At 41.0% G+C, this 26,364-nt stretch overlaps 1 protein-coding gene across 1 annotated transcript; it reads right to left on the bottom strand.

Moving 5' to 3' along the window:
• Window positions 1–7,658: 7,658 nt before the first annotated feature.
• Window positions 7,659–11,282, bottom strand: LOC122560780 (ATP-sensitive inward rectifier potassium channel 12). The gene has a single exon (XM_043711862.1). It carries the CDS (start codon window positions 11,226–11,228, stop codon window positions 9,930–9,932), a length of 1,299 nt encoding a protein of 432 aa, XP_043567797.1. The 5' UTR covers window positions 11,229–11,282; the 3' UTR covers window positions 7,659–9,929.
• Window positions 11,283–26,364: the final 15,082 nt, after the last annotated feature.

Genomic DNA, 26,364 nt, shown 5'->3' with positions numbered 1-26,364 from the left:
TTTAGTATCTCTCCCATCTCCTGTGGCTCCACACAAAGGCCCTCTTGCTGATCTTTGAGAGGCCCTATTCTCTCCCTAGTTACCCTTTTGTCCTTAATGTATTTGTAAAAACCCTTTGTATTCTCCTTAACCCTATTTACCATGCCCCTTTTTGCCTCTTGATTTCCCTCTTAAATATACTCCTACTTTCTTTATACTCTTCTAAGGATTCACTCGATCTGTCCTGTCTATACCTGACATATGCTTCCTTCTTTTTCTTAACCAAACCCTCAATTTCTTTAGTCATCCAGCATTCCTTATACCTACCAGCCCTTCCTTTCACCCTAACAGGAATATACTGCCTCTGGATTCTCATTATCTCATTTCTGAAGGCTTCCCATTTTCCAGCCATTCCTTTACCTGAGAACATCTGCCCCCAATCAATGTTTGAAACTTCTTGCCTAATACATTAAAATTAGCCTTCCTCCAATTTAGAACTTCAACTTTTAGATCTGCTCTATCCTTTTCATCATTATCTTAAAACGAGTAGAATTATGGTTGCTGGCCCCAAAGTGCTCTCCCACTGACACTTCAGTCACTTGCCCTGCCTTATTTCCCAAGAGTAGGTCACGTTTTGCACCTTCTCTAGTAGGTACATCCACATACTGAATCAGAAAATGTTCTTGTACACAACAAATTCCTCTCCATCTAAACCCTTAATACTATGGCAATCCCAGTCTATGGCTGGAAAGTTAAAATCCCCTTCTATAACCTCCCTATTATTCTTACAGATAAGTGACATCTCCCTCCAAATTTGTTTCTCAATTTCCCACTGACCACTAGGGGGTTTATAATGCAATCCCAATTACATCCCAAACCTGTTATCTTGACCATCTAAAATGACAATGCTGGCAGATGAAAATCCCATTTCATTCATTCCCTCCAAGTGACACGCCATTATAAATAGGGACCATTTATCCTTTCCTTCATCATTAGGTCAAAATCCTAGAATTCTCTTCCTAGCGTCATTAGGTTAGCACTATTACTGCTGTTCATCCCAACGGCAACAAAATATCAGCTTTGTCAGCAACACCCACGTTGCAAGAATAATTTTTAGAAATGTTTATGTCCTCGCAAACAAAGGGGGTCTCAACGTTCAGTTGCCCTCATGAGATGATGATGTGAGATGGTCAAACCCAAGTCATACTGTCAGCCAATGCAAGTCCAGAGTGATACTTGTCTGCGCTGAAATCCTAGTTGGGTTTCAATATTAGTAGAAAGCCAACTCTGCTGAGGAAAGAAAGGGCAGATGAAGTTTTAAAGATTTGCAGGCCAAATCAAAAGAAGGAGGAGATTGTACACAATGTCTTATCACATCCTCAAGACATTCCAAAATGTTTCACATCCTTTAACCAACAACTTCTTCAACTTAAATTCCTTTCCTTGCATCTTTCCCTCAAAAGGCTGTTAAAGTTGCATGTTAATCTCAGAGAATTTCAAGAGTAAAACTGACAGTTTTTTTGGGGGGTCAATGTATCTAAATGGAGTTAAGCTGCAGGTCATCATGGTCTAACTGAATAGTCTAACAAGCTTGAGGGGTTGAATGGTCTGCTCCTGTCCCTGAGACATGCAAACAATGTAGCATAACAAGTCAATTAGTCACTGCTTAACTGCAATGCAGTAATATAATACCAACTGTATAAAATAATTGCCCAATTAGTCATGGTGTGTCAACACAACACTGCTGTAGCACTTACTCGACTGAAAGTGTTGCTTTGACAAACCTCCGTCACCATTTTAATTTCTTTTACTTTTGTGAAACAACACTTTGAAAACGTGAAATTAGCAATAACAGATTTGCAATAAATATAGATTTAGAACTCTGTAAATAGCTGGAAGTGAGTGCAAGGTTGTAATGAAGACAAGAAGCTCAATGTATCGCATCAGCATGGAGGAAGATTCATTGGTAGTACATAGCTATTGTGCTTCTACAAATAACTCCTTGAAATTTTCATACACTTCGAAGCTCAAAACTTGACCTCCTCTTGAGAAATGAGACAGGGCAAATGACTGAAGTGTTAGTAGGGAAGCAATTTGGGACTGGTGATTATAAATTTTATTAGCTTTAAAATAGTTATGGAAAAGGATAGACCTTGTATAAAAATTAAAATTCTTAACGGTTGTAAGGCAAATTTTGACAGTCTGAGAGGAACTTTCAATAGTTGATTGGCGTAGTGTATTCGCAGATAAAGGAATGACTGGCAACTGGGAGGCTTTCAAAAGTGTGATAAAGAGAGTTCAGAAGTATTGTGATCCTGTTAGAGTGAAGGGTGGTAAGAGTAAGGAACAATGGATAGGTAATGATATTGAGGCCTTTGTCAAAAATAAGAAGGAGATAGATATATGTTAGGGAGATAATTGGGATCAAGTGAATCTCTTAAAAAGTTTAAAAAGAGTGTAGAAGAATTCTTAACGGGGATATCATGAGGCTGGAAGGGGATATGCGACAGCCTTGGAAGATAAGGTTAAGGATAATTCAAAGAGATTCTATAAGTACATTAAGAACAAAACAGCAACCAGGGAGAGAATAGGGCCCCTGAACAATCAACAAGGTCTTCTATTTGTGGAATCACAGGAGATTGGAAATATATTAACGAACACTTTGTGTCAGTTTTTAATTTGGAGAAAGACATGGAGGCAAGGGAACTCAGGGAGATATTTGTCTTGAAAATAATTCACATTAGAACAGAAGAAATGCTGGAGGTCTTAAAAAACATGAAAGTGATAAATCTCTGGGACTTGAACGAGTATATCCCAGGACATTGTGGGAAGTTGGGAAAGAAATTGTGAGGCCCCGAGCGAGGATATTTGAGTCATGTCCAGACATGGGTGAGGTGCTGGAGGACTGGAGGGTGGCTAATATTGGGCCTTTATTTAAGAAAAGCTGTAAGGAGAAATCTGGGAACTACAGTCCTGTGAGTCTAATATCAGAGGTGGGTAAGTTGTTGGAGGGGATTCTGAGAGATAGTATTTACATGTATTTGGAAAAGTAATGATTAGGGAGAGTCGGCATGGCTTTGTGCATAGAAAATTGTGTCTCACAAACTTGATTGAGTTTTTTGAGGACACAACATAAAAGATTGATGAGGGCGGGCCATGGACGTTGTCTACATGGATGTTAGTAAAGTCTTTGGCAAGGTTCCGCATAATAGACTGATAAGTAAAGTTAGAGCACATGGGATTCTGGGAGAGCTGTAATTGGATACAAAATTGGCTTGACTAGGAGACAGAGGGTGGTGATAGAGAGTTGTTTTTCAGACTGGAGGCCTGTGACCAGTGGTTTCCCACAGGGATTGGTGCTGTGTCCACTGTTGTTTGTCATTTACAGAGTCAATTTGAATGAGAATTCAGGAGGCATGGTTAGTACGTTTGCAGATGACTCAGAATTGGTGGTATAGTTAACAGGGAAGAAGGCACAAGGAGCAGTGCTCTAAAAGCGAGTGCTTCCAAATAAACCTGTTGGACTATAACCTGATGTTGTGTGATTTTTAACTAAGATTACAAAGGGATTTTGATCATTGGGCCAGGGGCTGAGGCGTGGCAGATAGAATTTGATTTGTTTCAATGTGAGGTGCTGCATTTTGGTAAAATGAACAATGGCAGGATGTATTCAATTGATGGTAGGGCTCTGGGTCATGTTGCAGAAGAGAGAGACCTAGGGATTCAGGTTCATAGTTCTTTGAAAGTTGTGTCACAGGCCGACAGGGTGATTAAGGAGGCATTCAGCACGCTTGCCTTCATTGCTCAGACCACTGAGTCAAGGAGTTAGGATGTCATGTTGAGGTACAGGATGTTGCTGAGGCCACTTTGGAATACTGTGTACAGTTGTCATTGCTCCGCTATAGGAAGGATATTATTAAATTGGAGACGGTTCAGAAAGAATTTATTAGGATATTGCTGGGACTAGAGGGTTTGAGTTATAAGGAGGGGCTGGATAGGCTAGGGCTTTTTCAAGGGAGTGTAGGAGTTTGAGGTTGCCCTTATAGAGGTTTATAAAATCATGAGGGACATGGATAAGGTGAATGGCAAAGTCTTTCCCCTAGGGTGGGAGAATTCAAAACTAGGGGGCCTATTTTTAAGGCGAGAGAAGAAAGATTTAAAAGGGACCTGAGGGGCAACTTATTCACACAGAAGGTGCTCGTGTGTGGAATGAAGTTGTGGATGCAGGTACAGTTACAACATTTAAAAGACATTTGACAGGTACATGAATAGGAAAGGGGGACATGGACCAAGTGGGAATAATTTAGTTTGGTCGGTGTATATGAATTAGAGTGAAAAGTCTGTTTCCGTGCTGTATGGCCCTATAACTCTACACAACTCCTTGAGAGCTACTTGTAACTGCTGATGACCTGCTTCTCAGCAGAAAATTGGGTAACCCAACAGCTAAACAAAAAAATCAGAGGGTACACCTTAACCACTGCACAGGTATTGAGGTTCCAGATTGCAATTTTCAGACAGGCCCCTCATTAAGTGAACAATAAGCCTAGGACAGAGGCTGATTAATTAAACAAGTCAGCATCCCAGACCCATTTCTAAAGGGAGCAAGTGCAGCAGCAATCAATCTTGTAAAGGTCCCCTAGCTTTTCCTCAATCTTTATGCGGCCAGGCGGATCAGAATTAGCCCCCTGCCCTGCCCAGGCTCAACCTGCTGACTGGTTTATAAGAGGAGCTGGCTTATTCCCCACTCACCAACAATGGGCCAGCTGCATAGTCTTGTTCACACGGTGATATGAGGGGAAATGTTGTGGGCCCTCTTATGGTGCAGTGGCAGTGTCCCTCCTCAGGACTAATAAGGCTGGGGTTCAAGTCCTACCTGCACCAGAGGTGTGTAATAACATCTCTGAACAGGTTGATTCAAAAACAAATATGGTCGTGTCCCTACCTCTTGAGTCAGGAGTCTGGTTTCAAGATCCATCTGATCCAGAGGTGTGTAATAACACAGTTGAAGAGGTTGATTAGAAAATATTTAAAGTTCAGCAATGTGGAGCTCTTGTGGCACAGCACTTGCGAGCCTATCTCTGGTCTAGGAGGACCAGGATCTAGTCCAGTGGTGTGTTGCAACAGGTTGATTAAAAAATACTTAGGTTGGGAAATGTGGATGTGCAAAGGAATGTAGGTGTCTTTGTACACCAGTCAATAGAAGTAAAGATAGTGCAGCAAGCACCTAGGCAGGTAAATGGTTTGTTGGCTTTCATTCCAGAAGAATTTGCCTTACTGCAGTTATACAGGGCTTTGGTAAGACTGCTTCTGGAGTAGTGTGTGTAGTTACATTCTCCTTACATAACAGAGGATATACATGATATGGAGGGATTGCAGCAAAGGTTTCCTAGGAGGATACCAGGAATAGCAGGACATTCATACAAGGAGAGGTTGGTTTGACTGGGCTTGTATTCACTAGATTTTAGAAGGGTGAGAGGGGACCTGCTTGAAATGTATAAAATTCCACAGGGCTGAACAGTTTAGATGCAGGGAAGAGGTTTTCTGTAGTGGGGGAGTCTAGAACCAGGGGTCAAAGTCTTAGGATGTGGGGTAGGCCATTTAGGATTGAGATGAGGAAGGATTCCTTTCCTCCAAGGACGGCCAACCTGTGGAATTTGCTGCCGTAGAACACTGCGAACGTTGGGTCACTGAGTATATTCAAGAAAGAAATCGCGAATTTTGCGATATTAAAATCATCGAGGAATATAGAGTGTAAACGGGAATACAGTTTTGTGATATAGGATTAGCCATGATCTCACTGAATGGTGGAGCAGGCTCGAAGGGTTGAATGGCCTAATCCTGCTCTTAGCTCCTCTGTCTAGGGGCCCACAGATTGTTAGGTTTTGGACTATTGGCATTTTGCACAAAATAAGTATGAAGGTCACGGAAGTCCAGTCATCATGAGTTACTTTGGTGTAGCTGTTAACCAGTTTGAAGTGAATGATGTAGCAACTAGATTAAACTATTTTTCCTAATTGGGAGTAATTTATTATTAAAGGAAAATAATCCTGTAACAGTCAAGGTTGAACTGCTGGTAATTTGGAAGCCCATGTGGATTACTGCTTTGGGTTTGGGTTGTTATGTTTTCCCAGGGTGTACTGATCCCTATCATCGAATACATTCTCGTTTTCCTATCTCACATTGCTCGTGTTTTCATTTAGATTTATAGAGTCATCCAGCATGGAAACAGACCCTTCAGTCCAACTAGACCACACCAACCACGGAAACTACACGTGTCCCACTTGCCTGTTTTTAGCCATATCCACCCAAACTTTCCCACTCGTGAACTTACCAACATGTCTTTTAAACGTTATAACTGCACCTGCATCCACCACTTTCCCTGGCACTCCATTTCACACACAAACCACTCTCTGTGTAAAAGGATTGCCCTGCATGTCCTTTTTAAAACTTTCTCCTCTCACTTTGAAATATGCCCCTTGTTTGCTTTTGCCAAAACACAATCCCTCCCATTTATACAAATTAAACTACATCTACCACTCCTCAGCTTATTGACTCAATTGATCAAAATCTCTTTGTAATCTTAAATAACCTTCTTCACTGTCCACTATACCACTAATTTTGGCATTATCCCCAAACTTACTAACCATACCTCCTATATTCACATCCAGTCCCAATTCTGTGAGTTGCATTCAAATAAGCTGCCAGAGGCAGCAGTGGAAGCTGGCATAATTGCAAAATTTAAAAGGCACCTGGATGAGTAGAAAGGGTTTAGAGGGTTTTGGGTCAAATGCTGCCAAATGGGACTAGATTTATTTAGGATATCTGGTCAGCATGGATGAGTTGGACTGAAGTGTCTGTTTCTGTGCTGTTTATCTCTATGACTATATTTGAAATGCGATTCATCGACTGTAAAAATTTCTGGGAAATCCTGAGGCTAACAAGGGTCCTATATCAATGCAAATTATTTTCAATTGATTATTCAACATTCCTCACACTTACATATTTTTCAAGATTATGTGTTCGCATTTGGTGGAAAGTATCTCCATTTGTGCTACTTTTGATGAAATCTAGAGAAAGATTTGGAAGCTCTGTATAATCTCCCATGAACTTGAGGGAATCGCAGTCGAACACAAGCTGGAGGAACATTTTAAAGAAACAATTGGATTTTCCAGTAGATGAAGGAGGTTCAAAGGTAACTTTATAAAAGTTTATAAAATAATGAGGGGTATACATAGGGTTAATGGTAATTATCTTTTCCCTAGGATGGGGGATTTCAAGACAAGAGGGTATATTTTTAAGAGGAGTGAGATTTAAAAAAGACATGAGGGCTTTTTTTTTACATAGAGGGTGGTTCGTGTGTGGAATGAACTTCCTGAGGAAGTAGTGATGTGGGTACAATTACAATGTGGAGGGACGTGAACCAGGAGCAGGCAGGTGGAAACAAGTTTAGTTTGGGATTATGTTCAACATGGACTGGTTGGACTGAAGGGAATGATTTCATGCTGTATGACCCTATGAAGAAATCTGGAAGTCTTTTTACTTGGTTGAACTATGATTATGGCCTTTTCCATCTGTGTCATGTACAGTATTATTCAATGGGCATTTATCAGAACTTTAACAAATCATCTCTTCCGCCATTTGATGGTTTAGTGTTTCTGAAAAAAGACAAATGTCAATTTGTATTAGAATTCTTTAATTTAATAAATTCTTTGATCACCCAATAAAATAAAACAGAACCCAGAGTCATTCTTTACATTTACAATCTGGGTGAAGAGGAAGACTTCTACAGAGGTCAAAGTTCACCTTATCCCTTTAAGAGAAATACCTTTTTTAATCACAAGCTTCTATGCTGAGACATATCGCAAAAATTGAGAAAAGGAGGAAAGTCAAAATAACGGGACTGCAAGGTTAAGCTGATTAGCTACGTCCAAAACAAGAAGATTGGTTAGCACAATCGAAGATAGTTAAAGCAATTAATTCAGTCTTACAGGTGCAAGGCTGCAGCAGAGAAGCTGATGATGCTGTCACCATGGTTACCTAGTGTGAGACAAGCCACAAACATCCCAGTGGTATCACACCCCTATAGTAGGTACAAGGATTTCACACAACAGGTGTCAAAGACTGTGCCTTCCCAGAAGGCATTGCAAATGCTAAAGAGTGCACTAAAATCAACAAAAACCTCAAAGGGGTAGGAAAGTCCTGGTGGGAAACAGCACCTTAGTTTAAAGTACTCGCTCATCTACGCATTGTTCACCTGAATTTTCAGTTAATGGTTTTTACAAAAAGGCCTACAGCATTCTGAAGTGATTCAGCAGGAGCCTTGGCCCTGTGGGAAAGTCTTCACCACATGGACTGCAGCAGTAAAAGAAGGCGGCTCAGCCCATCTTCACAAATGGTAAGGGATAGGCATTAGATGTCAACCTTGCCTGAATCTTGAAGACAATTTAAAAAACAATTGGTGGGAATCAGGACTTCAGACTGTTCTGTTGGACCCCAGTATAAAGTTAGTTGGGAAACTTATACTTCCAGCTGATGGTGTGGATTTGCAGAGCACAATACTCGTGACTCATCTCTGAAATCACGGTCATCTTGGCTCTTTATGTAGTTGTTCTTGGTTGTGAAGGTGCTCACCTCACTGATGGACTCACCAAAGCAGCCTGGCAGCGTGGAGCACCTCACTCTGGGTGCTTCCATGCAATTTGGCATTTTTGTAAAAAAACAATTACCAATCAAAATTCTAGCCTGAACATCACAGGAGTAATTCTGTGGTTTCCCCCATACACAGAACAGGGCCTTGTTAGAGGAGAATGTAGACTTAAAGCTATGACAGTGAATGGCCAATATTCCACCCTCAGCTCCCAACCACTGATGCTGCACATTGGGAGTTGTTCCTTGCTGAATTCCTTTTAGTTCCATCTTAATGTGGAAAAATGCTATCCCTCCAGGTATTCCTTCCCCTTCAATTACCCCCTGATAGTAATTAACCATAGCACTCAGCCAGGCTAAGTCTATACAGTGTAGAACACTAATCCTCCCAACTGTACAGTGTACATATTGCATATGTGTGTGTGTGTATGTGTGTGTGCATATGCATGTATCTATATATAAAATATATGGGATCAGCACTCTCCTTAGCTAGGCATATACATTATATATAATAGCACTCAGTCTGGCTGGGTCTGTACAATAGTATAATTTTGTGAAGCATTTTGTATTTAAAGATAAAGAACTTTATTTTTTACAAAAATGTATTCTGCTTGACTGACATTGATGTGACACCTCGAGCGCGATGACATATTCTTTTGTATGCCTCAGGAGCTTTGCGCAATTTTCACCTCATCCAATGTCTAGCTCTGCATACCAGCGAAGTGCACAGGTAATTGTGCTTGCTGACATACAACCATGTGCACTCTGTGGCTGGATCGATGCAGGGCTTAGTTTCCATCTCTGCTCTCTGTTCATTTGCCAGCTGGTACAAAGATACCTTCTTTCAAAGGAAAGTGTCAAAACATTGAAAACAGAAACCCCTGAAGGAGTATTAAATCTGGTCTGACAAGTTGAAATTGCCTATTTGCAAGTCTAAACATGATTTTGTTCTAGTTCTATTTTTCTTAAAGCTCATTGTTGCACACATCACCAACAACACTGGATCCAATGTCTTCCTCGAACCAATCCCTTGACCTTCTACATTTAAGTTTTAATCCATTGGAAGGTAATTATCAATGTTACATAATCTTCTAAAAAGCATGACAGTAATAATTCTATCTTTACTCACATCGAATGTTAACTCATTTACCATTCAGATAGGCTTCATATGTGAGAATTCCCTCCACCATTACAATCAAATTCCTAATTCTATGCAAGCTTTAAAATCCTTTATGGCACTCGTGATGATTGGTAACCCATTCCTTACATTTGAGAAAAAAAAAGGTCATTACAACAGTCAAAGGTCATATCTCAGACTCTCTTCTGTAAGACCTTTGATCCAACGCTAAAGTTGCCTGTAATCGGTCAAATTCATGTCGACTGCTGTTTGGGCTTGGATCATCCAAGACCCTACTGTCATCATCATCACCCTCGTCTTCCTCATCTCGGCTCATGAAAGCCAACTCATTCTCGTAGCAGAAGGAGTTTGTGCTGGGAACGAGGAACTTGCTTTCCATCAGTTCCTTGGCACTGCATCGAGGGGTTGTGGGCACCTCATAGGTTTTATGGAAATGTGAATAGTCCACTTTATACTGGTCCTTCTCCTCAAACAGCACTGGTTCAAATCGCTGGCCCCATAGAATCTCACTGGCCAAATAGGAGCTGCGAGCTTGTGTGGTCATCGCCGTAGCTTCCACCATTCCTTCAAGGATTACCACTATTTCAAAATCTGCCATCTCCAGGTCCTGCTTACTAATACCATACAGTGGACTTTCCTCATCAATCTCATGGAGAATAGTTATTGGGGAAACTAAGAATATACGATCATATCCTTTATCAAAACCCACGTCAATGTCAATCTGGTCAAGGGGTATATATTCTCCTTCCTCAGTGATCCGTGGCTTGATTAACTGAGCCCGGACATGGGCTTCCACTATGTGACTTTTCCTCAGATTTCCAACCCGCCACATAAGAGAGAGTTTGCCATCCCTCATGGCTATAACCGCATTATGGCTAAAAAGTAACGTCTGGGCTCGTTTCTTCGGCCGTGCCATCTTAGCCATTATGGCACCAATCATGAACGAGTCTATGATGCAACCTACGATGGACTGGAAGACCACCAAGAAGATCGCCAATGGACACTCTTCCGTCACACAGCGGAAACCGTACCCGATGGTTGTCTGGGTTTCAATGGAAAAAAGGAAGGCAGCGATGAATCCATTCACCTGCAAAACGCAGGGCATGAAAGTGTCGTCACCAGTAGGGTTCTCGAGGTCACCGTGTATCAGCGCAATGAGCCAGAATGCCAGGCCAAAAGCCAACCATGAGATGACAAAGGCTAGTGAAAAGATCAGCAGCATGTAGCGCCAGCGGACATCCACGCACGTGGTGAAGATGTCAGCAATGTACCGCTGGGGTTTGTCGCTCATATTCGCAAACTGGACATTGCACTGGCCGTTCTTCTTCACAAAACGACTGCGGCACTTCCTCCTGGTGTGGATCTTCCCATTGCCATAGCCGTTGATCCCTGGCATGGTTGACAACCTCAACCCGTTTTCTTCTGAGGATACAGCACTGTAGCGGTTATCACGGACACCAGTCATTCCTGTCCACAGAGCAGGAGTTGTTCAGCTGAGGGGCCCCGTTTGCTGAATGCCCAAGGCCCCCAGCCCCCCACCCACCCTCCCCCCGGGGAAAAATAAATAAACGGGAAAAATAAATAAACAATGTAGAGTCTCCGACAACTGAAAAGAGAGTCCAGGCAGCTTGGCTCGCTCTGTCTTCTCAGCGTAACACCCTGAAATAGAAACAATCATGTTTTAATATGTGCAATATATACAAATGCAAATGTTACACTCTAAAAAAAGTCAGTGGAGTTTTGGTTTCCATCACTACGATTGAGGTCAATGGAATTGTCAGATATAAAAATGTAGACAATCATGTTTTAATATGTGCAATATATACAAATGCAAATGTTACACTCTAAAAAAAAGTCAGTGGAGTTTTGGTTTCCATCACTACGATTGAGGTCAATGGAATTATCAGATATAAAAATGTAGGAACACAAGTAGACCAGTCAGCTCCTCAAAACCTGCTCCAGTCATATAATCAGATCTGGATTGGTGCCTCAGAGTTCTCCATTTAACCTGTGCCACTGTTGCCAGGCACTACCCCAATTCTCCCATAGGATTTGGTTAACCGTAAAAGTCGGTACCACCCCCCGACTCCACCCTAGCCTCTTGAACACAAGTTTACAGTCAGCACTAGGCAGCCTTGCTGAAGGGTTGCAAGCAGAACAGGATCAGGGTCTGAAAGATATGTACTCAGTCCAAGAGAAATGCAATTCAGCACTGGGAAGCAGTCAGGTTGAAGGGGTAACTTTTCATTATGCAGCCAAGGTACATCTCTGCTCAAATTTCAGGACTCCAAGGCTGATTTGTTTTATCACTGTATATAAAAGTATACTTGTAATAGGCTGAATTGGACTTTTCACTTCATTGGCATTGGTTTTTTTAAGCTGTGTTAGAATTTAAACAAAATTTCAAAAACAAAGAATTAGCCAGCAAAGCTCCAATGGGCCAGGTGCTGCTTTCCATGAACAAAATGCAGCATCTCAGCTCCTCAAGAGTGTTTAATTCTATAATGTTTTGTTAGAGGGATATACAAAACAGAGAAATGAGACAGGAATGTATGTCCACACTTTGGTCACCTCAAGCAAAAATCAATGGAAGAGTCTTTATTTAACTCCTGTGCAGTTCTTGGCAATGGCTGAATTGTCCCTTTGGCAAACACCTAGGAGCAAAGTTGTTGCTCTGTTCTTTTAGCAAGGTCAATCCTTCACAAAGCTTTGAAGATTGTGACTTGAAAGATATTGGTTTGATAAAGTAAGGGTATCAGGAGATATGGATAAGAGACAGGCAAATTGAGACTGAGCTGCTATGGTCTGATTGAATGATAGAGCAGAATTGAGGAGTTAAATAAACTACTCCTGTTCCCATGTTTCATCAGGGGAGAAAATACATACATAAAAATGAATATGAGTAACTTTAACTGTTTATTAAACGAACTAAATATTGGTATTTGGTTTGCCAGTTTGGACCAAGACTGCACCAATGACAAGCCTGGAACTGAGAACAGCAGAAATAAAACACTATGTACATCAGAGTCCCATGACATTGTGTGGTAAGTGATGTAATGCAAATAACTTTGCATTCAGTAATTCAAGAGCAGCTAACAACAAGTACATTTCTGATTTCTGTTTTACAAAGGGCTAAGAACTCATTTATTTTGGAGATAATATTATCTTTTCAGTTTGCTATCTATCAACTCAATAGCAGGAACAATTTTTTACAATTGCTTTAGAAAGAGTTTTATTGCATTGAGATTGTGCTCCCTGTGAGGGTTTCAAGCCATAAACTGATTTTCATACATTTTGTTTTCTAAATTACAACTTTTAGCGTCCTTGAATTGAATGTGCCCCAAATCATCATGACTTCCTAAACATATTTATATAAAAAAAGTCACTTGCTCTTCACAAAGTAATGATTTTTGACAGCAAATCTATTTTTTCTCTAAAACAAAATTCTCTATTATCTGCGAATTATAGTGCTCACTGCACTGGGGGATTGGAATATTTTTCCACATCAGGTCTGCATCAATCACTCTCAGATCCGGTATCACGCATCTAAATTCAGAATAAAGCTGAAATCTGTTGCAGTGAGTGGCCTCAGCTTTAACCTCAACAGTGCAAAATACTGAAAAGGGATTGTCAAAACATGCCTCGTATTTGACACTTTGGGGTTGATCTTGACTTTGTCTAGAAGAGTCAATAGCTTAAACCATTGATTGTGGATCAGTGGGTCACACTCTTGCCTTTGACTTGGGATGATACCAAAATGCAAGCTAAAACTCCAGTGCAATATAAAGTACCGCACTCTCAATCTGCCATCTTTCAAATATAATAATCAACTAAGGTTATATCAGCCTTTTTACAATCTAATGGCAGTATAGCAGTGTTCCGGTTAATACTTATTCCTTAACGAACTCCACCGAAAGAACAGATCACCTATCAATATCACATTATTGTTTGTGGAAACTTGCTATGTACAAATCTCCAGCCACATTTTCAACACTGGCTACACTTCAAATGTGCATAGAAATTGTGCCGAATCACTGTAGTTCTTATTAGAAACTTCCCAGAACCTGGACACTTTATTCAGTCAGTCTCAGAATTGTATTTAAGTCATTTTCAGAGCTTAAAACTAACTTCTCCAAATATCACAGTGCCAGGTATCTGCTAGCTATTGTCCTGGTGATTACATTGAAATGATGTCGATCAGTGCCCTCCAGTGTGGGTGTGTTCTGAAGAAAAGTCACTGGACCAGAAACATTAACTCTGATTTCTCTCCACAGATGCTGCCAGACCTGCTGAGATTTTCCAGCAATTTCTGGTTTTGTTTCTATCAGATTTCACACTGATTTGCTGGAGGCAAACAGGCTTTTTTAAAATTAATTCCTGAGATATGCCCTTTGTTAGCTAGGCCAGCAGTTATCGCCCATTCTTCATTCCCCTTGCTGGTGAGCCTACATCACTACAAGTATATCTGCCTGTCCAAAGGTTGCTAACTCTATTTGGGTGTATTCCTGGGGTTGGCATCAGATGATCCCATGCCTCCAACTGTGCCAGCCCCTCTATCCTGTTATTGGTCTCCCACCATGTTAATCCATGGTAATCCAATAAGTAATTCACAGCCAATTGGGAATTGAAAATGTTGTGCATTAGCCAATTGGATCATTATTAAATTGTCAAGCAGCCTATTCTTCACATCACCAATATTCCAATAATAAACAAAGTTTTTAAATTAAAAAATCAATTCTCATATGATTTTCCCTCTCAGAGTTGATGATAGCAGTGTCTTGGAAATTAACCTTTAATTCCTAGGGACTTGAGGACAAGCCTTGAGGGTTGACAGCCCTTATCTGCTCCGTGCTGTCTTAAAGGGCTAGGCTTTGCTACCCACAGGACCACCTGTGAACTCCTAGAGTTGGCAAGTCAGAATCTCAGCATATCAGAGTCACTGCTCATTTCCAGAGTATCTTCTACAGCAGTCACACTGGGATTCTTATGATGAGGTTTATTGAGCAATCTGACAACCTCACTACCCAGCTGACAAGTGGAAGATCTCAAGATGTGGGAACAAATAAATCAGCTGAAGATTTAATAAAGGTCAAGCTGTAAAACTTTGAAACCTTTCAATGGAAAGACTGATCAGCAAATTGTCCTCCCAGGATTGCATTAGTTATATAAGGAAGTGGGTTTTGTATAGCTGCTTTATCTGTTTTTGTTTGTCCATAGAATGTGGATTTGCTGACCAGGTCAACATTTATTGGCTGTCTCTAACTGCCCTTGAGAAGATATTGGGAAGTTGTCTTCCTGAACCACTGTCATCCCTGTGGTGTAGGTGCACCCACAATGCTGTTAGGAAGGGAGTTCCAGCTGTTTGATCTAGTGATAGTGAAAGAATGGTGATGTATTTCAAGTCAAAGTCGTTAGTGGCTTGGGAACTTGCATCCCAATTTTCTCATCCACCTGTTTCCCTTGTTCCTCTCGGTAGTAGAAAATTGAACTGCTGAATTTCCTCCTTGAAATTATTTCCCTCTCTATCTCTCTCTCCTTTAAGATGGTCCTTAAAATCTCTCACCCACTCTCTGACCAATGATTGAATCAAATTCCTATCCTAATATTTCCTCAGGTAGCTCAATGTTAATCTTTTGTTCGAGAATCACTCTTGTGAAGCAGTTTGAGATGTAATACTGTGACAAAGACTATATCAATTGAAGGTTGTGCAGTTAAATAGTAACAGCTTATGACCCTTCAAATTCCTTTAAAAAAATCATTTAAGGTCGGACTGAGAAATAAATGAGCGTGCAAGCTGCAGGATTTAAAAATCCAAATGGAACACTAATATCCTTCTGGGAAGGAGATTTCCCATGCATTCATAGTCTCCCCCACACGACTCAATTATCTTTGGGCAACTTCAATTGGGCCATAGATACGCAGAGTGGGGAAGGGCGTTGACTCTAGTCCATGAAGATATAAATTGGTTTGGGCAACTGAGCAATTCTAACCAACCCAGCCTCTCTCACACTCCAATTTCCACTTGCATCGAAACTCCTTCAATATTTTGCCCAAGTGATGAGTTTACAGCAAGTTTGCATTAACTGGATACTTATTCTGAGTGATCAAAAATCAAGCCTAATCTTTGTTCATGTTTAATAATGAACATTGTTGTCAACTCCTGAGTTAGCAGTAAAGACCAGACTGCACTCATCCAGTTGGGTTTAATAAAGCTTTGACTCATGAATTCCAGTGACAAAAATAGGCTGTTTTCATTTTCATTTAAAAAGAAAGGGAAACAGTAACATCTCTATTGGTTGCCTCATTTCTTCTCTTTATGGAATTTCTGAACTCCCTCAGTTCAGAAAGACAAGTGCATGAGGTGGTCCAAGTTTTCTGTCAACCCAATGTCATGCATTCTTGCTGATCCCTAATTGGTATTTCATGGAGGAAGCAGATACCTTGTCTGATTGCTGGAGTGCTGGTGAGATTCCCCAGAATCAAGGCCTGTTGAGAGCTGCCAAGCCAATTAGTTCATGGAGAGGCGAAGCATGCAGATATGCAGAGGTTCTCTTGAAGGGGGTTTGGGGTATCAGCAGAAAAGGGAGAGAGCTGCCTCTCAGTTGTCCCACGGCCTCTGCTCCTGCCAGCTCCCTCAGTCAAGCACCAAGTGTCTTTGAACAACACAACCAGGAGCCAGCAAGTGACCCTGGCTTTGTCTTTTGGCTCCCCATAATTTTCCCCCACCCCCCACTGCTTGATTAGTAACAGCAGTGAGGGGATAAGGACCTTAACTGGGATTAACTGCCCACTTAAAGGTGTCAATTGTCAGGGAAGGTAAGGGACCACTAACTACAGGTCTTCCCACTACAAGCTTAATTGCAGGTGGATGGGGAAGACAGTGGGATTCCCACTTGTCACTATCACTCCTATTAAATGCCTCCCTGCCTTACCATGGGGGTGGGTATTCATTCCTGCCCAGTGTTTTCTTCCCCATTTCCGTATGGAAAGTACCTTTAGCTCAGTGTCTCAATGTTAACTGTGGCTCACCTTCATGTCACAGGGTTCATGTTGAAATGCCAATCCAGGGCTTGAACACACAAAATAATTCAAAGCTGACACAACAATACAACATTGCAGAAATGATAGCCTATCTTTTAGAAACAGCAAATCAATCCTTCCTTAATGGATACAAGGAGCGATATGAAAAATCCATGGCACTACTTCAAAGGAAAGCAAGGAAGTTATCCCCATTTCTTGGTCAAAAGTTTATTCCTTAATGTCACAAAAACATTATCTGGTCACTGACACAATGTTGCTGTGTGGAAGTTTGATATGCGCTTATTGATTAGATTACTTACAGTGTGGAAACAGGCCCTTTGGTCCAACAAGTCCACACCGACCTTCTGAAGAGTAACCCACCCTGACCTGTTTCCCTCTGACTAAAGCACCTAACAATATGGGCAATTTAGCATGGCCAATTCACCTGACCTGCACATCTTTGGACTGTGGGAGGAAGCCCACACAGACATGGGGAGAATGTGCAAACTCCACACAGACAGTCGCCCAAGGCTGGAATCGAACCAGAGACCCTGGTGCTATGAGCCAGCAATGCTAACCACTGTGCCTTCTCTGTTTGATAATAGTCAATACACTTCAGATGTTCTTCATTCTTTGTAAAGTGCTATCAAATATTCATTGGTCTTGAAAAGTGCTGTACAAATGCAAGTCTTTCTTTCTTTTGAATTGCTTCGGGGCAGGAACTATAACTGGAAACCATTAGAAGTGTAAACATGTCACTATGCTAGTTCCTAAATCATTGGTGCTCCAAATTCACAGTTTTTGGCTTTTGTTGACTAACTGCACCCAAGCTGATTAGAAATAAAAAATATGAAATTTTCAGGAACACCTGAATTGAGCCCATTTAAAGGCGGCTACCTCACTAAATTCAATCTAGTTAATCTTACAGGAGTAAAATTGCCTTTCCTCCTCTTTGACACAGATCCTAAAATCCTTTACACCTTTAATAATGCCAGGTGCTCAGGGGAAGGAGTTGCTTCACAAAAAAACTTTCTTTAATCTTTTGCATTTGTTTATGAAAAGAAATGGCCACCTTAATCAGGATTTAAAACACAGCTGACATGATGGTTGCACCAAAGCTAATTTAATTGCTCTCCGGTGATTCAATTGAAATAAGAATGAATAAAACACAAAGCCCTGAGTTTAACACATGATGATTCAACATCTACTGCAGCATCTTAGGTGCAGAACAAAGAAAGGACTGGCTCTTATATAACAGTTTTCATGACCACGGGACACCTCAAAGCAATTTACAGTCAATGAATTACAGCACTCTTGAAGTGTCATCCCAAAGCTCCAAACTGATCGAGTGTCAGAAGGCTTTGGGTTCATGTCCCAGCCAAAATGATCCCAACTTTGTGCAGTCCTGAAGTTGTGTGCATTGTTGGAGATAGTACCTTCCAGGTAAGTTCTGAGGAAGGGTCACCGGACCCGAAACGTTAACTGATGTCTCCCTTCACAGATGCTGCCGGACCTGCTGTACTTTTCCAGCAATTTCTGTTTTTGTACCTTTCTGATAAGACTGCTTTTAAAACTAAACATAAAAGATTCCACGACACTTGTGTCCTGACCAACATTCATCCCTCAACCAGTGCCTAAACATTGAAAACCGTAGTATTTCGTAGAATAATATTGTAGCCGCAGCATAGAAGAAGATTATTTTGCTCATCATGTACGTTCTAGCTCTCAGGAGACCAAATCACCATCACCTCAGTCTTTGCCCTGTAGCTCTGCAAATTTGCTCTCTTCAAGTGTTCTTTTAGTTCCCTCTGGAAACACATGGTTGAATCTACCTCATTTAACTCCGGGCTTTTGAAATTGTGAAAAGTACGATAGAAAACCAAGTTTCTCTTATTATACATTGGTATTAAAAGGGCAAGCATTCAGTACTTGTTATTCTACACAATGAGAATTAGCTAGGGAAGGGGTTTTCTCTTGATTATGTTTATCTGGTTTCAGGTCAGGTATTTTATAAAACAATTTTGTTTCAATGTCCCTTGGAATCTCAAGACAAATTGATCAGTACTTGAAAGGGAAGTGATGTTTAACTTTCCAGCTGTACAACTCGACTTCCTGAACTCAGTTTCCTCCTGGTACTGATAAACCTGCTGAGTAGTTCAAGCCTTTTCAGTTATTATTTCAGGTCTCTCATGTCAGTTTTATTTTGACAGACTTAGTAAACTGCATGGTGGAATTCTCATCGCTGCCAAATGCTTTGGTACTTGTGAAGCTTTCCCTACTGCTGCAAAAACAAACAGCTTGTGGTGAAAAATATTAAAATCTTTGAATTATTGACAGTATTTGTGCATCATGTGTGATCTAGCACTGCAGAATCTGTTCAGGATCACAGCAGGGAGAGGGTAAGTGTTTACAGATTTGCAGACATAATCGAGCGCCCTGTGCTTTATATCACAATATTACGGCCAATTGTGCTCTGGACATAGCACTTTGAGACATCAGCTGACCTGGTTTTCCCAGGGAGATACAATTTTCCCCTGTCAAGTTTATCATGACTGTATATTGCCTAAAATTATGTCGAAATTATAGCACATTTGCCTCATCTATTCCAGCTGCTCCACACAAGTGACCCTGCTTCATATCATCTGATTAATATATATCCCTCTCACTTTCAAGTTTTAATTCAGCTCCCCCAACATACATTCATCCTATTTTCCTCAGTTAAGCCTCTTTTCTTAACCATTTGTGGGATTTGGGTATCATGGCAAGCTCAACATTTATGGCACAGTGTTTTATGTCCTTGGGACGACAGTGATGAGCCAGTTTCTTAAACCATTGTAGTCCTTCTGGAGAATGTGCTCCCCCAGTGACCAGACTATACTTCTTTGTCCTACTTTCTCCAACCTGTTTCCCTCCATTTAATCATTCATTTTAAATCTGGGATTGATAAGAGTTCTGGTAACCAAAGTTAGAAAAGAAAATGATTGCCAGAACAGGTTTGAGGCTTTGTACAGATATACCTTAGCATCCGCGTCACATTTATATTCTAACCTCTAGTTAGATTCCATCAGCCTTTCAGATCCCTGACTCGTACAAATTATTGATATTTGTAACTGATCCCTAAATCTCTTTGGACTTCCATTGTTCCAAGTCCTTCACTATTTAAGTAATATTTTGATCTACCCTGTGTTGGCCCAAAATGGAAGAGCTTATATTTACCTGTCATAAAATCTATTTGTTATTTTTGCTCATTCCCTTATCATTCAATGTCTTGGTATTTTTATGCTCTGACTCTACCAGTTACAATACCACTGGGTTTTGTGTTACTGGGCAACTGTTGTTTTATCGAAGTCACGAATATATATTGTGACTAGTTAAAACCATAGAACAGAACTAATGCACTAACACTACGGGCAATGTAGCAAGGCCAATTCACCTAACCTGCACATCTTTGGATTGTGGGAGGAAACTGGAGCACCCGGAGGAAACCTACACAGACACAGGGGACAATGTGTAAACTAGGGCAGCAAGGTGGCTCAGTGGTTAGCCCTACTGCCTAAGAGTGGCAGGGACCTAGGTTCAATCCCAGCCTCAGGTTACTGTCTATGTGGAGTCTGCATGTTCTCCGCGTATTTGCTTGGGTTTCCTCTTGGTGCTCTGGTTTCCTCCCACAATCCAAGGATGTGCAGGTCAGGTAAATTGGCCATATTAAATTGCCCATACTGTTAGGTACATTAGTCAGGGGTAAATGTAGGGGAATGGGTCTGGGAGACTTACTCTTCAGAGGGTTCGTGTGGACTTGTTGGGCCAAATGGCCTGTTTCCACATTGTATGTAATCTAATCTTTGTGAAACACTACGAGTCACTTCTTCCAAGTTTGATCACATATTCATTATTCTGACACCATAGTTTCCTACTGCCTAACCAATCTTCTAACTAGGTCATTAATGCACAATCAATTCTTGAGTTTTAATTTTTGCTCATAGCCTCTTATATGGGACCCTATTAATTCCTCTCCAGAAGACCATATAAATGTGAAAGCATGTACAATACATGCTGTCGATGGCCTGTTTCCATTCTCCAGTCTGGTCACTCATTCCCCTTCTTTAAACCAATGAACTCTTAAATCTCCAACTCTCTATCACTTCCTCCTTTTATCTTTTGCTTTGATTTTATGCTCTTTCTCGAAAGTGTCTGTAACTGGATAGAGTGCAAGCCATTATTGAAAATAAAATCAGGGCTTGCATTAAAATAGTAAATGAAATATTTCAGTGAAATATAGTTCTCTCATTCTACCAGTGTGGGGCCAAATTGAAAAGGACCAAAGCTGAGGGGAGGTCCACGTATTGTAGCCCTATCTTACCTTTATGTGCAGTTGTCCCACTGCTTAATTTCCTCTTTTCAAGAATACATTAAAAAACACACTTGAAATTGATTTTAAGTTCCCTCTACTTCTGCTTTTCCTCTTCCTTTCCAGTTTCTTCCTTGCTTTCCCTATCATTTTAGCCCCATAGATTATTTCTTGATCCTTCCCCCTTCACTTTCTCTCATTGATTCTGACAGTGTAGGAGCAGGGCAATAGCTGCTGAGTGAACACACTGTCAGGAGCCAGCCATGCAAAATGGCCTCTCAAGGGACCTGTGCAAGAGTGTGCAAAGCTTGTTCTTTGCATGACAGTAAGTAATAATTCACTTTCACTATGGTTAGCTTGCAATATCATACAAAACTTTCTCTTACTTAGTGCCAAGTGTCAACAATCAACCTCAGCCAGACAAGCTGCCAGAATCCAAATAATGACTAAACAGTTCATTCATTTTATAATTACTTGCTCAGACTGAGGGGAAGTCCATCAGCACTGATATTCTCCCTTGGGGCCCTGTTTATTTAAAATGTGAAACTAATATCACTGAGGTATTAAGAAACATTGAAGAAAAATTGACTGATGAAACATGTCAGGACTAAACAGCTACCAGTCAGTCAGAGCTGGGTGTTAATGGAAGACATTGACAGCTAATAAATGACAGATTAAAACAGAGTTAATGATTCTGTAATGGTTTGTACATATTCTTCTCAGAATTGTTACAGTGTGAAAGAATGCCAGTCAGTCACCTTAGCTGTGCCTGCTCTCCAAAATGGAAGACCTTACATTTACCTAACATGAAATCCATTTAGTATTGTTGCCCATTCCAATGTCATGGCATTTTTATGCTCCTGATTCAGCCACTGACAATACCACTGGTTTTTGTGTTATTGGGGAACTATTGTACTGTATTATCTAAGGAATGAATACGTATTGTACCTAGTTAAAAGGACAACACAGATCTTTGTCATTTCTTCCAAGTTTGACCATTTATTCATTATTCTGACATTGCAGTCTCCTACTGCCTAACCAGTCTTCTAGTCAGATAATTAATACACAATCAGGTTATGAGTTTTATTTTTATGCTGACAGTTTCTTTTATGGAACCCCATTAAGTTCTCACTTGAAGTCCATATAAATTTAAAAGCTTCACCCTATTGTCTTGCCTTCTCCCCATCAGGCTGCACATTGTTACTTTAACTCCCTTTCCAATGCCTCAATTGAACCTGCCTTCTGAGATGGTGAATTCCAGACCCTAACCACTCACTGACAAAGAACAATTTTTCCTCATGTTGCTTCTGATTTGTTTTATCAAACTACTTTAAATTTGTGCGTCTTGTTTTCAATCCTGTTTTAGACCATCTCTTCTATCCAATTCCCTCAGGTTTCTGAATATCTATGCGAGACCTCCTTTCGGCCTTCTCTCTTTTTTTAAGAGAAACAGTCCCAACTTCTCTAGACTGATGTTCCTCACCCCTGGAAACATTCTTGTCAATCTTCTTTGAATTCTCCCCATGCCTTCACATTCTTCCCAAGATTGCACAGAATTGGATGCAATATTCCAAACTAAGGTTTTGTACAAGTTCAACATCACCTTCTTACTCTTGTAGTTTCTGCCTTACTCATGAAGCCCCCTGTATTAACTTTGCTGTCAAGCCGCCTTGCCAAACCCTCAATAAGTTATGCAGATCCCTCTGCTGTATATCCTTTAAAGATAAAGATGACGGGATTCGGTTTCCCTCTCAAAGGGTTGAGAGTCTTTAGGAATTTTCTCCCAAAGAGCAGTGGAGGGAGAGCCACTGAATATACTTAAGGCAGAAGTAGACTGGCTCCCTAGTTAATCAAGAGTCTAAGCTGTAAGTAAGGGGCAGGAATATGGAGTTGAGGTCACAATCAGATATACCATGACCTTACTGAATGATGGAGTAGGCTCAAGGAACTGAATGGCTTACTCCTGTTTGTAATGTTTGTATGCCCTTACTGTGATAATGGATTTCTGTCAGCTGGACTCATAAGTATAATAGGCGAAAGTGAGGACTGCAGATGCTAGAGATTAGAATTGAGATTGTAGTGCTGGAAAAGCAAGGCAGGTCAGGCAGCATCCAAGGAGCAGGAGAATCCTGATAAAGGGTTTTTGTCGATTTTCCTGCTCCTCAGATGCTGCCTGATCAGCTGTGCTTTTCCAGCACCACACAGTTGACTCATGACTATATTGTTAATTTTCCATTGTCTCTCCATATTCCTCCTGCCAAAATTTATTGCCTCTCAGTTTTCCACACTGAATTTCATCGACCTGTATAGTGGCTCAGTGGTTAGCACTGCTGCCTCACAGCACCAGAGACTCGGATTGGAGTCCAGCCTCAGGCAACTGTCTGTTTGGAGTTTGAACATTCTCCCTTTGTCTGCGTAGGTTTCCTCCCACAATCCAAAGATGTGCAGGTTAGCTGAATTGACCATGATAAATTGCCCACAGTGTTCAGGGATGTGTAGGTTAAGTGCATAGTCAGGAATAAATGTAGAGTGGCAGGGTAGGGGAATGGGTCTAGATGGGTTACCCTGCGGAGGGTCGGTGTGGCCTGTTTCCACACTGTAGGGATTCTATGATACCACCTACCTGCCCATTCCGTTAATACATCTATGTACTTCTGAAGTTCTATGCTTTCCTCCTCACAATTTCCAAATTTTGTATCATTCACATTTTACAAAATTCTGCCACACACACTAGATCTAGACATTACCATGTATCAAAAAAAATCAAAGCTCCCAGCACTGATCGTAAGGAATTCCACCATCAACCTTCCTCCAGTCCGAAGGTATCCAACGATCACTCCGTTTCCTGTCACTCAGACAATTTTGTCTCCATGTTGATAGTGTCCATTTCATTTCAGGAATTATAACTTTCCTCTTATTGCCTTCTCTGTAGCCTCTTCAAAATAATTCCAGTGAATTAATTAATCAGGAAATTCCCTTAGGAAATGCATGCTGTCTTTTCTTAATTAACCTGCATTCGTCATTGTGACTATTAATTTTGTTTCTAATTAAAGAGTGAGGAAACTTCTCGAAACCATAAGTTAAACTGACTGGTCTGGTAGTTGCTGTCTCCTATAGCTTTGGGGACACAGAACTTTGTAAGGAGTTGCGACAAACTGTGCGGTGACTTCCTGGCTCATAGCAATCTTTCAAATAACCAGACAACCGTCCTGCATGATCCAAAACAGTTTACTGTCCGCATCACTAGAAAACCTTTAAACAGCATTGGCTGATTTCTGGAAAAGCACCTCACCAAAACCTACAATCAATGGTTACTTGTTACTGAGAAGACATTTTGCAGCAGAGGTGGTTGTATCCCTGTTGTGTCAGTCTTTACCGACTGCATTAGATATAACATTCGTTAATATCAATTTGTTCTACGTTTTGAAGATGCTGATTTTGTTCCGGGTCCTGTCCTACAGCTGTGCCTCTATCCTCCCTTCCCCAACACTTCATGTAGGAGTCTACCAGTCATGATCACTATGCTCCAGAAGAATTAGGCTGATTTTCACCTTCACTGTCTGGGTGATTATACAGTGCAGTGGAATGCCCTGAAATAACATTGGTGGTACATTGGATTGTAACTTACACCCAACAAGTGTTGACTGAGCACTCAAGCAATTCAGCAACCCTGCGATGACCTAAGAAGATGGGAGTCAACTGGAGTACCCTGCATTTGAGACCAGCTTTTTCAGAAGTCTGCTCTTCCTGCTCTTCCCTTTCCCTAAATCAGTGCCCCTGGTCACTGACCCCTTTCCTATGAGGATAAAGTTTCTACCAACCTCTGCCCCTCATTAGTTTGTACACATAAATCAGATTCTTCTCTCAGTTTTACTGATAACAATCCCAGCGTATCTCATCTCTCTTACTAGCTGATGATGTTGAGGTGCCAGTATTGGAATAGGGTGGACAAAGTTAAAAATCACACAACAGGTTATAGTCCATAGGTTTATATGCACAAGATTGCAAAGGTTTTATAGACAGAAATAGCTCTACACAGGCCTCCTCACATCTTACTTCATCTGGTCCCATCAATATATTCTTTTTTATCCCCCTCATATAGAGTCAGAGAGTAGAATTGAACCTGGATTGCTAGTGCCTGAGGCTGGACTTGAACCTGAGTCCCTGGTACTGTGAGGCAGCAGTGCTTACCACTGAGCCACTATACAAGAACATGAAACTCACTGTGGAACACAAAGAGGGATACATTTGGGCAGAAGAAATATAGAGAGACAGTATAAAATTAGCAGTATAGTTATGAATCCAGCATCGACAGAGGCTCTTCAGCCCAACATGTCCACACTGACCATCAACATTCTAACCCTATGTTTCAGCACTTGCCTTGTATGCTGCATTTTGACTAAATAATTCTGAAATGTTGTGAGGGTTGCTGCCTCTGCCACCCTTTCTGACAAAGAGTTCTACCTGCACCTACTCTCTGGGTGAAAACAGTTTTCCTCAAATCCTCTTGAAACTTCCTGTCCCTTTCCCTAAATCAGTGCCCATGGTCACTGACCCCTTTCCTATGAGGATAAGTTTCTACCGACCTCTGTCCCTCATTAGTTTGTACACCTAAATCAGATTCTTCTCTCAGTTTTAAGGATAACAATCCCAGCGTATCTCATCTCTCTTACTAGCTGATGATGTTGAGGTGCCAGTGTTGGAATGGGGTGGATAAAGTTAAAAATCACACAACAGGTTATAGTCCATAGGTTTATTTGGAAGCACTGGCTTTCGGAGCGCCGTTCCTTCTTCAGGTGGTTGTCACTATCTGAATCACTCTAGTCCTGACAACTACCTGGTAAATTTCCTCTGAATCCTCATCCTTCCTATAGGGTTGTGATCAAACCTATAGGGAGCACACAGTACTCCAGCTGTGGCCTACATAACACTATATATAGCTCCATCATAACCTCGCTGCCCTTACATTCAGTATTTCAAGTAAGAAAGACAAATATCCTACAGCTCTTATTAATCACCTTTCTTGCTCTCTGTGGATATAGAGGTCTGTCTCATCCTCTGTAATTCCTAGAGTCCTACTATTCAGTGTGTGCTGCCTTGCCTTGCTAGTCCTTCCAAAATGCTTCACTTCACACCTTTCAGGAATATATTCCATTTGCCACTGTTCAGTTCATCTGGCCAGCTCACCAACATCATCCTATGTCTACGGCTTTCCTCGTCTCTACTTACCACA

The sequence above is a fragment of the Chiloscyllium plagiosum genome, chromosome 21 (assembly GCF_004010195.1).
Source record: "Chiloscyllium plagiosum isolate BGI_BamShark_2017 chromosome 21, ASM401019v2, whole genome shotgun sequence".
Taxonomy (NCBI): Eukaryota; Metazoa; Chordata; class Chondrichthyes; order Orectolobiformes; family Hemiscylliidae; genus Chiloscyllium; species Chiloscyllium plagiosum.
This window is presented reverse-complemented; position numbering and strand designations above follow the sequence as displayed.

Excerpts from the sequence above, each read along its gene's own strand:
- LOC122560780 (XM_043711862.1), bottom strand. The coding sequence starts at position 11,228 with ATGACTGGTGTCCGTGATAACCGCTACAGTGCTGTATCCTCAGAAGAA.